This window comes from Falco biarmicus, chromosome 1, assembly GCF_023638135.1.
Source record: "Falco biarmicus isolate bFalBia1 chromosome 1, bFalBia1.pri, whole genome shotgun sequence".
Classification (NCBI taxonomy): domain Eukaryota; kingdom Metazoa; phylum Chordata; class Aves; order Falconiformes; family Falconidae; genus Falco; species Falco biarmicus.
The window spans coordinates 38,996,632-39,014,048 of NC_079288.1; the positions used below are offsets into that span (position 1 = coordinate 38,996,632).

General features: G+C 48.3%; 2 protein-coding genes across 3 annotated transcripts; one reads left to right on the top strand and one right to left on the bottom strand.

Annotated features, from left to right (window-relative positions):
* The first annotated feature begins 115 nt into the window (after positions 1 to 115).
* Positions 116 to 7,293, top strand: TSSK2 (testis specific serine kinase 2). The gene has a single exon (XM_056359481.1). It carries the CDS (start codon positions 5,865 to 5,867, stop codon positions 6,834 to 6,836), a length of 972 nt encoding a protein of 323 aa, XP_056215456.1. The 5' UTR covers positions 116 to 5,864; the 3' UTR covers positions 6,837 to 7,293.
* A 123-nt stretch (positions 7,294 to 7,416) lies between these two features.
* ESS2 (ess-2 splicing factor homolog) lies at positions 7,417 to 17,027 on the bottom strand. 2 transcript variants are annotated; one of them, XM_056359455.1, is made up of 10 exons: positions 16,803 to 17,027; positions 16,152 to 16,320; positions 15,099 to 15,194; positions 14,326 to 14,492; positions 12,276 to 12,393; positions 11,430 to 11,563; positions 11,183 to 11,285; positions 9,708 to 9,817; positions 8,675 to 8,790; positions 7,417 to 8,123 (listed from the first exon to the last, which is right to left on the bottom strand). In XM_056359455.1, the coding sequence occupies exons 1-10, from the start codon at positions 16,947 to 16,949 to the stop codon at positions 7,838 to 7,840; spliced, it is 1,446 nt and encodes a 481-aa protein (XP_056215430.1). In that variant the 5' UTR covers positions 16,950 to 17,027; the 3' UTR covers positions 7,417 to 7,837. The 2 variants fall into 2 exon arrangements, with proteins under 2 accessions (XP_056215430.1, XP_056215441.1); XM_056359466.1 differs by having other exon boundaries at positions 16,152 to 16,338; positions 16,803 to 16,937.
* Between the last annotated feature and the right edge of the window lie 390 nt (positions 17,028 to 17,417).

Here is a 17,417-nt window from a genome sequence, read left to right on the forward strand (position 1 = left end):
GCCCTCTATCCCGCCCGGACAGCTCCCACCCGCCCGCCACGTCCCCGGCATGGCCATCGCCAGCCACCACCGTCCCCCGGGGACGGCCGCTACCAGTCGCCTCTGCCCTCACCAGGATGGCAACCCCAGTCTCTCCGTCCCCCTGGGGTGGCCTTGCCCTGTTCCGTCCATTTCCCAGGGTAGCCTCCACCAGTCCCCTCTGTGCCCCTGGGATGGCCATGCCATGTTCCCTTCATCCCTTGCCCTGTCCCCTCCATCCCCACAGGGTGGCCCTCACCAGTCCCCTCCATCTCCACCACCAGCCAGCCTGTCCTGTCCCTCCATAACAGCCTCAAGGACCCTCCTCTGTCCCCCAGGACGACCCTTCCAGCTCCTCTCCATCCCCAACGATGCCTCTCCCTACCTCCATGGGGACTTCCCAGCCCTGTCACCTGGCTGTCCCCACAGCACAGGCACCAAGCACTGGAGTTTCCCAACCTTGGCCATCGTTTGCCTGCTTTGTTACCCTGCTCCCGCTGCCCACCGCGGGGTGACAGCCTGTTTTCACACGTCTGCAGGGGTGACACCAACAAGCAGCAGCCGGCGTGGCACATCCCCGCAGCCAGGGCCCTGGTGCCAGCTGGAGCTTCCACACCTCCTGCAGACACCGTGCTCCCCCTTCCCAGGCCCAGCCGGAGAGGAAAGGCGTAACAAACGCTAGATGGGTGGCTCCGATCCGTGTTAATGGCCCCGCACATGACAGGTGCCTTCAGGAATCTGACCCTGGGTGTTGGTGCACGTCATGCCGGGCAGGGTGGTGCCTGGTGCGGCCAGGGAGCCCAGCCTGGGCAGGAGGCACCGGCCCCAGTGCCACAGCAATCCTGGTGCTGGGGGTCAGCCCAGGTGATGTTTGGGATCAAAAGGCAGTTTTACCTTTAACACCCACCTCCCAAATTGAGCTGGAAGCTGCTCCGACGCTGGGAAGCAAAGCAGCGGTGTTCGGGCAGTGCTGGGCAGGGCTGGATACAGCGGCTGACCTGCCGGGGCTGCTGGCATTGGCAGGGTGCTTTACTCTGTGGGGAATTCCAGGCTTTGCAGTAAAACCTTATTCAGAGTCAAAGCCAAAACCTGGGAAGCCACCTGGGAAGTTTTTGTATGTTTTTAGTATTTACAACAACATCTTTTCCACTTCTATGTCACAAGCTGAAGTTTTAAAAAAAACACATTCAAATTCCAATAAGGACCATTTTGATCCAAACCTACACACACTCCCTGTTTCCTGATTAATACCAAGTACTTGCTATATCCAGCAGTAAACCTCCCTCAGGGGTACTCCTGATAGATGTACAGATACCTCTGCTCTCCCATTTCTTCTGCTTCCCCTCAGCCACTGCCCAGGTGCAGGCTGCTAACCCGTGGGCAGGGGCATGTGGTTTTTCTGGGTTTTCTTGGGCACTCACCCCCTCTGGTCCTGCAGGAGCTGTTGCCATGCTCAGCAGCATTAGGAAGATGCTTTTTCCAAACCTAAATGTAAAGTTTTTTAATGTGACAGTGGAAATTGGTGCCTGCCAAGAGCTGGGAACCGTTGCTCCCTGGAGCGAGGTAGCAGCAAGCGCGAGCTGTGGCTCCAACCCCTAGAGCTGTGAGCCCTGCGGGGCCTCAGGTCTGCGTGGCCAGGGACATCTGCTTGGGGACCCACTGGAGTGCGTCACAAGCAGCGAGAAGCTGACTGAAGATTTAGGCCAAAACCCATTTTGCCAGCTCTCATGTGCTGCCAAATACCATCACAATCCGAGTGTCCTTGGGGACCTGAAGTGTGACAACATCCTCCAGCACAGAACACGAGCAACAAAGTCCCCAGCTTTGTTCCTCCCAAGGGATGCTGTGGGGGGAGGCTGTTCTCAGCCTGGCTTCCTGCAGCTCAGTGGCATGCATGTCCCCAGACTGATCCAGGACATTCCTTATCCAACCCAAGCCCATGACACCCAGGCCTGGGCATTAACAACGTAGATGTAGACAATGACAATGTAGGAATGAATGTCCTACGATGCCTCCACCATGAGAGCAGGGCACTGGCTGCTTGTCCCTGGCTTTCGTCCCAAGGAAAGGCAGCCCTTGTTTCCCCAAGCCGCAACTGGCAGCACCCCACCAGCTCCAAACAGAGGCAGGTCTGGAGCACACACATGAACGGGGTGAGCGCCACAAACCACGCAGCACCCTTGAGCAAAGGGGCAACCAGCAGCCCAGCTATGTGGCAGGGCAATGGCGAAGGTTAAGAGGCTCCCATTTCCCAGTGCTGAGCAGTACGGGACTGCCCACGCCCTGGCCGAGCTGCAGGCAGTGCAAGGCAGAGCTGCCCAGCACGCTGCACTGGCCTCGAGCCCGCAGGCAGGGGCACCAGGGGCTGCGCCAGGGGAAGCTCATGTCCCGGGCAGGAGGGGCAAGGATGGAGCACGTTAGTGAAAACACACCGAACCCCAGAGTGTGTGGGACCTGGCACGTCCCAGGTACTCCCAGTTTCTTACTGGGAAAGCGCATTTCTCTAACCAGTGAGTGCAGATCACCTGTGCCCAAAACGCAGCGCAGAAAAGCTGCCGTGCCTGGGAATGGCAGAGGGAAGGGACTCACGGGGAGGGTGCTGAACATGGCTCTCACCTCGGCCAGACCCCTGGGCTGGGTTTTGCAGCTGGCTGCTGCGGGGCCAGCAGCAGTGAGCCAAGATTGAGGCAACAAACACAAATATGAGGAAGTAGGAATTGCTCCATCTCCCACTCCCCTGAGTGAGTGGCCCCATTTCCTTCATTTTTACAGAGAAAAAGCCTGGTTCTTCAAAACAACAAAGCATCTCTGACCACAGCTTCCCTTCTGAGCTAAATAATCAGAGAAGCAGAAAGCGGTGCAGATCCCCGGCCCTTTCTGGAACCCACTTTCAGGTGGGTGCAAAGCTGCAGCCCTCTGAAAAATGGGAGAAAAAAAATAATCACAAGTCCTCAAGAACCAAGATGGGTTTTCACACTGTAAGGCACATTTTCTGCTATTGCTACAGCAGCAAAAATATCTGGCAACAAAGAATTTACTGGTTCCCTAATTACAAATAGCAGGGGCTGAACTGCAGCAGGAAGCAGAGACCAGACATTACAGCAGGCGTTACAAGAACAGCCAATCTGAAAAGCACTACATCCCCTTCAAGAGATCCAGTTTTATAGCATTTCACTGAAAATAAATTACATTCCCAGCAAACACGTGAAGGCCCTTCAGTCTGGCAGAATCAAGACTGTGATTTTAGTAGGGCTGTGTAGGTTAATTCACTTGAAGGCGAACATAAAAGCCAACACCATCCCACAGGGTATTTAATGCAATCTGCTTTTAAGCATGCATTGCACAACATGGAACTAATCATTCTCAGATATCAAGATTCCCCTCTTACTATTCCAGCTACCTCTTGGTACGAGCACGACCAGTTTGAAATGCCATGGAAGACACATGCCCCGTCCCGCTCCTGACACACATGTACACTATCCATGGTCCCTTGAACACTGCCCAGCCTTTACGTGCATCCCATGCCCCGAAGAGAAAGCTCCTGCACCTGGCAAGTGGGTAGGAACCATCTAAAACTGACAACAGAGGAGATCAGGCACAGAGCTTGAGCCATGCACGCTGATCGCAGCCTGCTTCTGCCCATCTAGCCCATATCCCAACTTCTCCCCATGTTGCCACGGTTGTTCTTCTCTAATCTGTCCCTTTCTCTAACCTTCACCTCCTCCCAAAAAAAACCCTCCTCCAATTACTTTTTCCCACTGGGCCCAGCCTTGCTACGTCTGCAGCCCAATTTGGTGTTTCTCACTGGGTCACCTCCACCCAGCCAGGTTCCACACCCCAGCTGGTCCCTGTGTGCCTCCTCAGTCATGGGTGAAGCTCAGTCATTGCCCCGGGTCCTCTCTGTAGTGGTCCAGCAGCCACCTGCTGCATCCAGCCATCTCTGGGCACATCTTCTCCTTTCTCCTGGTCCTTTCAGTGACCCAGACTGTGAGCCACAGCCTGGCCACCTGCCTGCACACCCTAACAGAGAGGTCCTGCATTTTATGGAGATAAGCAGATCGTGTGATCATTATGAAATAAATAGGTTTTTTTAATTACCTAAGAACTTTATTGCTGTTTAGTCAGTTCGGTCCTTAAAGAACATCTCTGAAAGCATGGAAACTTTAGTAAATGGATTCCCTTTACATTCGTTCATGAGTACCTGAGAATAATTTTTTGCTCATAAAAACCAAAGTAACTTAGCCTTTGATTATTTCAGAACTAAAAAAAAAGCAAACCCTACTAATTTCTCACAGTCACAATTCCTAGCAATGTTCATCAACTGATTTTTCACAAGGTGCACTATAAAAACCGAGTCCCTTGGAAGGGTTTTTCAGAATCAGGCACATGAGTTTTGGAAGTACCAGTGGAAACTGCACAAAAGGAAGCTCTCCACCAAGATAAAGAGCATCAAACACCTCAGACCTTACAGAAGGCTGCAGGCACTGCTCAGAGTGCTGTGGAAGAGCATGAATGTTCCCTCGGTAAAACATCACCTGATGATAGCCAGTGTCAAGACAGCCAAGTGTTACACAGGCTGTCTTGTACTCAGGCATGGCTCAAGAAATTTAGCAGGAAGCAGGCGTAGCCAGCTGTGTACAAGGCGCTTGGTGCTTCTGCAGGCTGGATCACACCACACAAGTGCTCATCTCATACTCAGAGGTCAGCTCACAGTGGAGCAACCACAGCTCTGAGTGCAGGCTACATATGACCGAAACTGCTCTTCATTTTATTGGCTAATTATAAAGATTAGCCAAACATTTCAAAGGAAGGAAGGGAGGAAAAACCCAAACAAAAGCCCCTGTGTGGCTGTCAGAAGTACCACTTCTGTTCTTCAGAACGACACTGTCATCCACGCTGGTGGATGAAGCCAGATCGTCCCTAGCCCCTGTGTTGTGATCATCAACACCATCAAGTCTTTGCAGTCACACACACAGCAGCTGTAAAAACAAATTTGCAAAAGCTGAGATTAACGCAAAGCAAAAAGCCCCAGAGGCTGATTACAGTGAAACAATCAACATGCAAAACAGTAATCCTCAGCACCCTTCTGAGGAAGGTGTTGGTATGCCTATTTCTCAAGAACACCAGAAGCTGGAAGTCAAAACATAACTCCCCCACTGAGTAAACGTTTAAGAAAAAGCCAGCTCCAAAGCCTACAAAAGCAGTCAATCATCAGAGCTACAAAATGGAGGGGCTGGGTAAGCAACAAGGAGATGAACTTAAGAGAAGCCACCTCCTTCCCCTAACAAGCCCACAAGAAAAAAAACCACAACAGTTCTTGAACACAGCCCCAGTGAACACAAGAAAAGCAGCATCCCACCCCTTTTGAGGAAAGCTGGCTGACGAGGAGCAAGGCCACCGGACAGCAGAAGCAAGCCCACAAGGGGCTTGAAAGATCATCCGAGTCATACAAAATGACAACAAACAATAAATATGAAAAACTTGGGTACATTTTAGGAAATAAAAAACATTTAAGCTACTTCCATCCTAGCAAAAGTAAATATAAAGATCATTTTACGACGAAGATGGAGTTCAACTGATGTCTCTCAGCAGCTTGATGTTAAGTTTTGCCCTGGGTGATACCCAGCAACTTTATAAAAAAGGACCAAAGGGTCCCACGCACCATGGTGACTGCCCAGGGTGCAGGTGTGGCTGCCTGTGACATCACACAGCAGCTTGTGCTGGGTGCCCACCCACCCGCCACACCAGCACCCCAGGCAGCCACCATGGTGCGCGGGTACACCACCTGCCGCCGCGTGTGAGGCACACCAGCACCAACTCACGCAGCTCCCCCCAGCTCTCCCACCATGGATGATGCTCTGGTGCTTGGAGAGAAAGGCTACGTCCTGAGCAACACGCTAGGAGAAGGCTCTTTCGGCAAAGTGAAATCTGCCTACTGCAACTCCTTGAAATGCAATGTGGCCATCAAGATAATTGACAAGAGGAAAAGTCCTCAGGACTTCCTGAAAAGATTTCTCCCCAGGGAAATTGAGGCTTTGAGATGTTTGCACCACCCCTCAATCATCAAAACCTATGAGATTTTTGAGACATCAGCTGGAAAAGTGTACATTGTGATGGAGCTGGGGGAAAAGGGAGACCTCCTAGACTACATTAAGAACACAGGAGCTATGGAAGAGGACATCACTCGCATCAAGTTTCAGCAGCTGGTTTCTGCCATCAAGCATTGCCACAACTTAGACTTTGCTCATAGGGACCTGAAATGTGAGAACATCCTTCTTGACAAAGACCTCAACATCAAGCTGTCAGATTTCGGCTTTTCCAAATTCTTGTCTCGGGACAAACACGGAAGAACTATTCTCAGCAAAACCTTCTGTGGGTCTGCTGCGTACGCAGCCCCTGAAGTGCTACAGGGCATTCCCTGTGACCCCAGGATTTCCGACATATGGAGCCTGGGTGTCATCCTGTATACAATGGTCTATGCTTTAATGCCATTTGATGATTCCAATGTCAGGAAAATGATCTGTATTCAGAAACAACACAGGATTTCCTTCCCCAACTCAAAATATCTGACTGCGGAGTGCAAGGACCTCATTTACCACTTACTCCAGCCCAACGTGTCTCAGAGGTTGTGCATAGATGAAGTTTTGAAACACTCATGGTTGCAGACTCCAAAATCCACAACCCCTTCCCCTCTGCTAGCTGCAGAAGAGGGTGAGCGTTCCCAAAACCTGTGTGAAGGAAAGCCTGAGCACGAGCAGCAAGGCAGATCCCACTCTCCAGAAAGGGAAGGAGAGGAGAATGAAACTGGATCTTCTTAAGGATGGCTGGTTTTCACAATAATACAAAGTTGGTCTAACTTGTGAACTGCTGGATCTCAACTTCAGCTTCTCTGGACCCTTCTAGCAATAGTCTTTATCTTTGGCTTTACAAAGCATAGCAAAAGACAACACAGTACATCTGCTAAGGTGAATGAACAGCTTAACACTATTATTCCCAAAAGACCTGTCTCTGATATGTTTTGGGGGCATGAGAACTTACTGTCAAAACACATTGGAAAGTTTCTTTCAGTGCTGCTGACACTTAACAGCTCTTACACTCATGTTTCTCAGGTTCCTACTACACCGGCTGCAGAATTCACACGTGCATCAATCACATTTTGGATTCAGTAAGAGGGAGTTATTAGGGAGTGCGAACTGATGCCTGAAACTGTATGCATACCGTTTTCATAACATACCAACTCTCTTGACAGGCCCGCTGTACGTTCAAGAACATCAGTTTAAACTTAAACTACATTACGTTAGAAGCCCTCTAAACTTCTGGGTCATGTCTCAATGTATACATGGTTGTTATCCCCCCTTCTGCAAAGTACAAAACCAAAGAAATTTGACAAGCTGGAAGTCCAGTTCAACTTTTTAGGAAGGCTTACATTTTATAAATAGACACATCTGTACAGAAACATATTTAAATGCATGGCCATCTTAAAAAGAAATATATCTTAAAAAAATTATCGCTATTTTCCAAGAGTCCAGAATCTTCTCTGCCATTGCAGGAAGCATCTCTTTGCTATAGCAGCCTTGTGCATCCCACCCATGCAGTTCAAAGGGAAGTTATACCACAACAGGAGATACTCTGCTTCCAAAAAGCACATCACAGGCTATTTTAGCTACATAGAGTAGTGCTGGTCCCAGGTACTGTAACCACTGGCTTCCATTCTGGCAGTTGTATCTAGACACGCCTTACTACCGACAGCTGACAACATCCAGCTTGCAGACAGCTGATCACAGCCAGTTCACTACCACCTTGCTGGTGACTGGAATATTCAGAAGAAATCAGATGCTTTCCTTCTTTTAGGAAGCTGCAGTAAATTGTCTGTGATCGATGTAGTATCCTGAGATACCGGCGTCTGAGATACTGTCCTAGACTGTGGTGTGCTTGTGGGTGTATGAGACCCACCTGCTGGTGTCTTGTAACCAGGAGTTCCTGTGTGGGCTGGGGAAGGAGTATAGCTGGCTCGCAGGGCTTTGTCAGTATATTTACTTGCAGTCCTGTTTACTAGTCTTTGCAAAGCTGGTGACATTGCTGGGCTTAGTCCTTTTGGAGTGAGGCTGGAATAGAATAAACAGTTTTAAGAGATTTTACAGTAAAAATCTGCCATTTACCAAAAAGAGCATGAATGCTTCCACAGGTGAACTCTTCTTGTGTCCACCCACACACACAGACCAGACCCACTGGCTGCAGAAGTCATTCTGCCTGCAGGTAAACACAAGCCTGTCTCTCTAGAGAGACAAGTGACAGAAACCTCCTACATCCCTCCCAAACCTAAGTGGCACTGCCTGCCTTTTCCTTTGAGCTTGTTCTATCCTTCCTGTGACCCAGCAAACCAAGACTTATCATGTCTCCTCTTTGTAATGAGGCAAGACACTGATCCAGATGCATTGCTGGGTGGCTGCAGGGCAGAACAGCAATGCTCACAAGAGGGACAGCCACCAGCCACCTCCCCTCAGGAACCGAGCTTTTTAATTCTAAAAACTTTTAGTTTGACTGTACCTCTTTATGCTTCCGGTACTCTTATTATTCCTCCCTTTCTACATATGTTGATTTAAATCTCATCAGAAAATACTCATCCCCAGTTCTCCTGTCAGAACAGAAGTCTCACCTGGCCAAGTTTTCCGTCACTTTTCGAAGTGCCTCCTGCTTCTTTGCTCTGTTTTTAGCTGCCACTTCATTGGCCATCTTGAGTCCTAACCTCTCACGGCGCCCAGGCTCCAGGATCTATAAACGCATCACACAGTTCACTCACCAAGGCACTCATACGAGAGCTGCATAAATGAGTCAAAGCACCTTCACAGCTGGATTCCAGCCTACAGGGATCTAAACCAGGGAGAAGTGGGGTCAGCCTACACCTCTCTGCTACTATATATATATAAAAGCCAGAGAGGACACAGAGACACCTTCAACCTGCCTTGGCAAGTAACAAAAACAGTAAAACCAGTTCAGTCAAGGAAGCAGCCATTACTTCTGACATTTCCTCCTGCTGTCTCTCCTAGACAAACAATGTCACCTGTGTCTTGCCTAGCCTGGCCTGTAGCCAGCCAGCTCTCAGGCAAACACAGACATTGCTAAACAGCAGGAGAACCAGTCAAGGACTTCAGAGCACATACAGCAAATTACACCTTTCTTAAACTAAGAGTCTCAGGCAGCTCACATTCAATGACACCAGCAGGAGACGGGCGGCATGCAGGGTCAGGTGCCATTAGCAAAGCCAGAGCACCTTTTCTACTCTCAAGCGATACACTTGCCTCAGGCTGTGACAGCCAGAAGATCAAGACAGAGGGAAATTCTACAATTTCTACCCATTCATACATTAAAATCAGAGAAATCAGGTGTCTCTTCAGCTTCCTCTCAAAGCCCCTGTCTGGGCCCATGATCAAATATGGTGTCTCGCTCTCCTGCCAACAGTGTGTGCTCCACCTCAGGTATCTCCACCAAGCAGCTTTCATGTGGAGCCATATCCACACCTCCACCCTCCAAGCAGAACTTAGATTATTAGTCTCAAGGACTGGGAACACAGCCCAGAGATGTGTCACACTCCCACAACAATGTTAATCTATTAGTTACTCACTTGCCTTTCCCTTCTTAGTCCTCCCCCCTCAAAAAAGAATGACGTGCTGACTCATGACATGAAATACCTTGAAGGCTGGTCCGGGTGTTCTGTCCACATATGGTGTTTCTGACCCTTCTAGACGCAAAGGGGTGCTTTCGATTTCACCCCATGTCATAAAGGGAGACTCATTCACACCTAAAAAAAAAAAATTTAAAGTCATGCTCATGCAAGACATTTGACTATCGATTCACCACAAAAAAAATCTAGAGAAGCAAATAATGAAATGCAGCAAATTCATCATCACCCCAAGGAGCCCCCCTACTGCAGGGGAAATCACAGCCAATGTTGAATGTAATGCGGGGTTCCCATTAAAAGGGCATGACCTTAAGCTCACAGGACTGCCTGTGGCTGTATCACCCTCAAAGTTACAACATCCAAGCTCTGTCCTTTCCACATGTTTATTTTTCCATTTGGTGAGCTTTTCTGAGTGTCACTTTCATTTTTTTCTTCTACAGTACTAGTCTTCCCCTCTGCTATTGTATGAAAATTCCTTCAACAGAGGGAACTACTTAAAAACAGAGAAATGGGCAGAGGACTTAAGATGCATAGAATAGCCAAACGTACCCTCAACTGACCTTGAGGCTAGCCTGTACCCAGCAGTGACTGCACCTTGTGTAACAGCTACAATCGCAGAACAGATTCTAGGAGCCAGACTAAGTCACTGGCTAGAAAATCCTGCTGTCCAGGGTTTGGAAAATGCATTCACAATGGAGAAAGGAGGTGCACTCCAAATGCCACCTACAGGCTTCCCAGAGGAAAAGCATCACTACGTTCATCTTTTAGCATAACAACAAAAGACAGGGAAACATAACGGCTGCTGAAGAACAGCTAAAAACTCATACCACATTTCAACTGGAAGAAAAATTTGTTCTAATTGAAAGTATCCTGGGGCTAATACATCTGAACAAAAGGAATCTATAATACACAAGGGTATTCAGACAAAGGAAGAACCTAGAAAGCAGTAGACCTGGAGGAAACCAGTACATTAGACTGTAAATGAAGCAAGATATGCCATATCCCTGAGCCAGGCTGAAATGTCACTCAGCAAACGTCACTGGACACACTGACATGAATGCTCCTTGTTTTGAAAAATGAGCACTTGAACTCTTTGGAAGCTTAATGTTTGTGAAATGTTTGAATTCTTATCTTCAAGCTCTAGAGAAGCATCATCCAGGGACAAAATAAGCAGCCACAGCATCCCAGTTGCCTAGGTATGCTCACTGTCCTCTAGGTGATTCCTAAGCAATGGCACAGCAGCTCATTCAGAACCTCTTAGGTACAGCATAGCTTCTCTTGCCAGTGTATTGGACTAGGATTTAAGCACTGCATCAAGCTGGCATACATAGTACACAAGAAAGTCACCAGCTCATGAGACATACAGACAGAAGGCTTACCTCCTTGTCAAAACCAACAATAATACCCCAGTACTGAACAAACAGCATCAAAATAAGTGCAGTAGCAGTCCTCTTGTATCAGAAAAATATAAGAAAAACCTCTTACCAGGGGCAGGAGAGGGGGTAGCCACAAATCCATAGCCATTCACTTTTGGAGACTCTTGGGGTATCAGTTCTTTCCCATCTGGTCCCACTTTGCCCTGCTTGTACTGAAATAAAAAACACAGTACCATTTTCATGAGAAGCAAGGTGTGAGTCAGTTGTATCTAGCACACACACAGTTCTCCTGGTTGATGAACATCAGAGGGCTAAGTCTAACAAGGTTTTAGTCAGAAGCAGTAAAATTATCCAACCTGAGCATTGAGGGCTGCAGCTTGTTGGAGCTGTGATTTGCTCACAGCTTGGCTAAAAGGGTCCTTCACAAAACGGGTGTTTCGATGGACAACTTCCCTGGGCTTCTTAAATACATCATCTTCATCAGGTACACCTTGAAAAGCAAAACTTTTTTTTAAGAGAGGGCTCAGGTAACACTAGACAACGTGCTCTAAATGTCCCAGCCAACGTGATCACACTTGCCACACATTCCTACGCAACACAAAATCCATTAGCAATTGCAGTGTCTATCTCTAGCAATTTAAAACAAAATTTGCACTAGATATATGCTTTTTAATACCTGAAATCTATTAATTAAGATCAGATTTAAATTTTTTCTTTTTAAGAAAACTGCTAACAAGACACTGCTTTACAGAAATTATCAGTTGCACATTTATAGCCAAAAAATCCTGTGTTTATGAAATGATGTAGTTTTCTACAGCAACCAAGGGACCAACAAGTCCAAAGAGCACTCTAAGCAGAGGCAAAGAATAAATAAAGATGACAAGAAAGTGCTCATAAATAAGGGCAAACTGGAAAGAGCTTTGGCTCCTGAAACTATTTCAATTAGAAATAGAACATGATCAAACTTTGCAATCAGAGGCAGAGGACAAAGGTCCAAAGAAAGAAAAGCGGGGGGGGGGGGGGGGGGCAGGGGAAGCCCCAAACAACATTTTTAAACAACTTTACATATCTGAGCATCACAGAAGAAAACGTGCAGCATTACCAGTAAGAGCTGCTCAGTCATCTATAGAAAACCTGTAAGCACTGTTTGAAGTCAACCCACCTAGAACCAACGCCTCTCCTGAGAAACCTGCATGCCTCACCTGTTGGATAATACATGAGGGTGTTTCGAGCTGTGTATTCCCAGGTCTCCAGTCCGGCTTTCACATTCTCCAGAGCTTGCTGCTCTGCTGAAGGAAGTGCCAGCTGATCATTTCGTCGCTAAAAAGGCGATGGAAAAAAATTAAAAGAGAAAAAAAAATAATGAGGTCTGAAAGAGACTCCTGCCATCTTTTAATCAGGCATACACAACTTGGAGAGCTCAGTCATGAGCTCAGCTACCTGCCCTAGCACACTTTGCACCTGGCACTGCACAAGCACTCTCTCTCTCTGGCAAGTGGCATTTGAGAAAACATCCTGTTTCCAGGTGGGCTTGCAAACAGCTCCATATGAAGTTCTGCTATAAAATCAAGTAAGACTAAAGAATTATCTTATCAGAAAGATTATGACATTGTTTATTACATCTTGTAACAACCCTTGTGATACTTCAAACTTTCTGGTTTTTTCCTCTATCTACTAATCAAAATTCAAATGAAGCATTAGTTACTAAATAAGGGAAGAACAACATATGACATATCTAATATAAAGGCAGTCTACAAGGGTTTGGCATGTAACCTCGGAAGAGTATTTGCACCGTCCTAGTTTCATGCAAACTGTCTTAGCGAAGGCAAACAGTAGCAGAAAAACAGACACTTCTTCAATCCTTAAAGAGTTTCCAAACATTTCCATAGGCAGTACAGGTATGGAAGCATTTGACATAATCACGCGATTACTTGTGTGCTGTTACCAGCATACTAGTATCACTGATACCAAAAAGAAACTAACAGAATGCAGTCAGCCACTGATAAGTTACTCCATTTTAAAATTCTCACACTAATTAAACTAGACAATTACTGCCAAAAGCTATATATCAAAGACATTGGTTGATGTTTTCTTTAAGAGGTATTGCCCATATACATTTAAATAGCAGTGTTATCACTGAGTATGTTAAATGAGGCATAGCAAAGTTGTCTGCTGCACAAACAGGCATGCTGTGCAAGGAAATGCAAGGTCTGAACAGAACCCTGGCTGACAGGAAGACACAGAACATCAGCACAAGATCGGGTCCGGTGACTTCACCTTGACCTAAACCAGGCCTAAGACACAGAACATCAGCACAAGGTCGGGTCCAGTGACTTCACCTTGACCTAAAAGGCAGGCGCTGCCTGCCTTTTAATTCTGGATGGAAGCACTGCAGCAAAGAAGATGCATAAGCAGCCACCAAGGGCATTAATGTAACAGACTCCGAGGTTTACGTTAGCTGAGATAAAAACATAACACTCATAACAACAGTAAACACTCCTGTCAGTGCCAAACTTCACTAAAAGGCACTGCAGCTCACATCCATCCCTGACAGCTGCTCACTGCTGATGGAGAAAGATTGACATGGCAGCCCCAGAACAGCTCCTGAACCTCCCACAAAGCTAGCTGTGGAAGACAGCACAGCCAGCCATGACGTGCACAGTACTTCAGCAGCTGAATGGATTATTACTGATTTTAGAAATAGAAGACTGAAATAAGAAAGACAATCTAACTGCAAGTAATAAAAGGCTGATGGACAAACAACAGGAACTGTTCTCAGCTGCTCTCCTTGCTATTGCTGCTTATGGAAGAGACTGCCAACAGTAATCCTTGCACTTTGTGCAATGTTTCAGTGTCTCAGAGCTTTAGGAACAGACTGATCCTCAGCAACTATGTCAACACTGTCCTTGTGGTACAGATGGGGAAAAAACAGGATTGCAGAAGGAAGCAATGAGCTATCACAGGCTCCAGGAAACTCAAGCTTAGCTCAGATTTAGATTTGAACAGCCCATGGACCTACTGTTCAAAATCAAGACCCTTCTTTTCTTATTCAATGATGAGTAATTCATCAGTCTAATGCAATAACCCCATGCTCAGAGCCAATGAATTCTCATCCACACTTCTAGCAGGATTCCAAAACAGAAGGTAAGATAATATTCTATTTAATCAAAGATTAAAAATGTAAATGTAAAATGGTGTTTCCCTGTTGTGTCACTTTGGAAGAGCTGAGATACAGCTGAGCCACATCCCTACCTGGGCATATTCCTCTTCTGCACTGTACAGCCAAGCATGCTTGACTTTCTCCTTCTCTTTGGCCACTTCCATGATCTGTTCAAATGAAGCATTATCTTCACTCGTGTGCTTTGCTAAGAAGCTGTCCAGACTCGGAAGTGCATCTTTATCATCTTTTTCTGCTTCTCCTAACAAGAGAAGGGAAGAAGCCTGAGAAAAGTTAATACCTCCCATTCTATAAGAGCACTATACATAATTCTTCAATCACTTCTGACAGTGAGCTTTCTATGGACCCACTAATAATTCACATGAAGCCTGGTGAAAAAAAAAGAAATATGTATGTGCAGAGTGGTACAATAATAAATTTTTGGAAGACACATAACCAACTTTCACATAAAACCTTTTATGTCATTTATAGCTATTTGTGTTAAAAGGAAAATGCACAAACAGCCAGCCGCTAGCAGACGTTTTTAATACACTGTATGAATAGCTCTGCCCCTACTATCTTTGCTACTTACAGCATTAGTTTCAGGTGACACAGGAAAAATTTACTGCCTTCAAAGAGATCAACTGAGTTAAGAATTTACATGGCCATAAAGAGACCCATAATTGAGAATTCACACACATGACAAAACATTACATGAACTTCAGAGTCATCATTTTCACCTACTAGAAGGTTAAAGAAAACTGCCTTAAACATCTGCTAAATACCTAAAATCCTTACAGAAGGCAGAGCTCACAGAAGTATTTTCCTGCTGCTGAAGAATTCAGCTAGAGAAACATCATTCTCCCACCTTCCTCTGCAGCTTTGATGCCAACTTTGGATTTATTCCCCAGGGGAAGGCCACCTGGATGTACTTCTGGGGTTTCAAATGTGGCTGGAGTAACATCTGTGACAGAAAAAAAAAAAAGGTTCACATGAGCACAGGTTACTAGAGCTCAAAACAGGACACTTGCTGTGACATCTTCCACCACAGTACGGGTCATGTGCCAAACAAGTCACAGAAGACATCAAGAGAACAACAATTTAATTAAAAAGTTGTGAAAAGACTCCAAAATATTCTGTTCAATTCTGTCCCAACCACTGAACAAGATTTTGTTCTTATCTAAGATGTTATTTTCCTCCTGCTGGCAAAAACTCACAGGAGAGCCACAGCCCGGTGTACCTGTCACCCTATCCACAGCTTTTGCCAAGAGAAGCAAGCAGCAGCACAACGATCTTAACCTAGGCCAGAGCTAGAACCTGCAGTAGGGGAGGAAGGGAGACCACTTGGTGACATGTCCTTTGCCTCAAGAAAGCTAGTTATTTAAACCCCACTGTGAAAGCTCACCCAGGGACTGGGCTTTAGTGCAAGAAACACTGAACTCGAACGGAACGCAAACACACAACAGGGTACAGGATTTCTTCTGTGTGACCCTCTGATAATCACAGGCTTCCAACCCTTCTGCCCCCAATACAGGAAAACCTTATGCATCTGTAGATGTAACAAGAACCCCTAAAATTATAATAAGGATTCAAAATACAGCTTAGAGTTTCTGATAATATAACATTGCATATTAGAGCATGTAATGCTCCCTAGGCAGTAGGAACCTGGCAAAAGATGCCTGTGAGGAAAGCTGTTCAACAGCTGGTTTTCTCCAAAAACACTCCCTCAAGAAAGAATTCTTAAGATATCAAAGAGAAATTCAGATCAGCCATCAGATACTAGCTACTGCCCAACATGGTATATAATTGCCATGCAATGTCAATCTTCAATCTTCAAGATAAGCACTGCCTGCACAGTTAGATAAACCAGAACAGTAATATTAGATAGAAAACCCTTATGCCCCAGTAAGCCAGTTCTCACAGGGTGCAGGTGTGTCCCTCGATGATTTGCCCAAAGAAGAGCCAAACTTGATAGCTATTTGTCTCATTTTCTCCAAGTCACCATTTTCTTCAGCCTCCAGATATTCCTTCTGCGCTCGCAACTTCTTCACATCAGGAAAGAAATCTCGCTGAATGATTTTCTCTAAACTCTACAAACAGAGAGACAACTGCAAGGCCATGCTGGGACACCTCGGAGTGCCAGCCCAGCTGGGGGCCAGCTGCGCGCAGCCCATAGCAGGGGGGGGACAAACAGCCCACAGGACGACGACGACGCGCAGCCCACGGAGGGGACAACAATCACGACGATGCACAGCCCACGGCGGGGGACGGGGGGGGGACGCGCAGCCCACGGGGGGGGGGACGGACGCGCAGCCCACGGCGGGGGGGCAGGGGGACGGACGCGCAGCCCACGGACGCTCCAAGCCGAGGCCTGGCCGCTGGCAGTGCGCTGAGCGCCGTGGCCGCAGGAGCTCAAGGGGCGGCCCCAGAGCTGCCCCGTCGCCAGGCCCGACCCGCAGCCGGGCTCACAGCGGGCGGTGGCCGCGGGCGGACCGGGCCGTGCCCCACCGCGCCGGAAGCCGCTGGGCCCAGGTACCCGGAGAGCGGCCTGCCGGGCCAGCCGCCGCCCTACCTCGATGTAGGCCTCCTCATCCAGGATCTTCTTCGGGCGCCTCGGGGTCGGCGGGGTCGCCTCCTTCACCGTCGTCACGGCGGCGCCCGCGGCGGCAGCCGGAACCAAGGCCTCGTCTGAGGCCGCTGGAACCGCCGCCCCCTCCATAGCGCCGAAGGCCGGGGCGGACGGCGCGCTCCCTGACCCAACTCAGCCGCCGTCGCGAACGCGCCGCACCGTGACGTCACCGCGCTGCGCCACGGGCCGCCGGAACGTCCCACACCCGCCGCCCCGCCCAGCAGCGCCGCGCGGAGCCGCGCGCGCCCCCTGCCGGCCGGGAGGACCTGTCCGCGCCCGCCTGGTGACAGCGGCGCCGCCTCGGCCCGGGGGGGGCCCGTCCCTGCCGCTGTGCGCCGCGGCTTTCGGCACCCGCGGGCTGCGCGGCGGGTCTGACCACCAGCAACCCCCACGGTCGCCCTCAGGCCTCCTCAGAAAGCCCCGGTCTTCCCGGGGCCCGCCGGGGGGCCTCCCGGGGGCAGGCAGGGTCGGCAGGGTAGGCAGGGCAGGCCCAACAGGCAGGCCCGGCAGGCAGGGCAGGCCTGGCCAGGGTCCCCCACCACCGGCTCAGCACAGCAC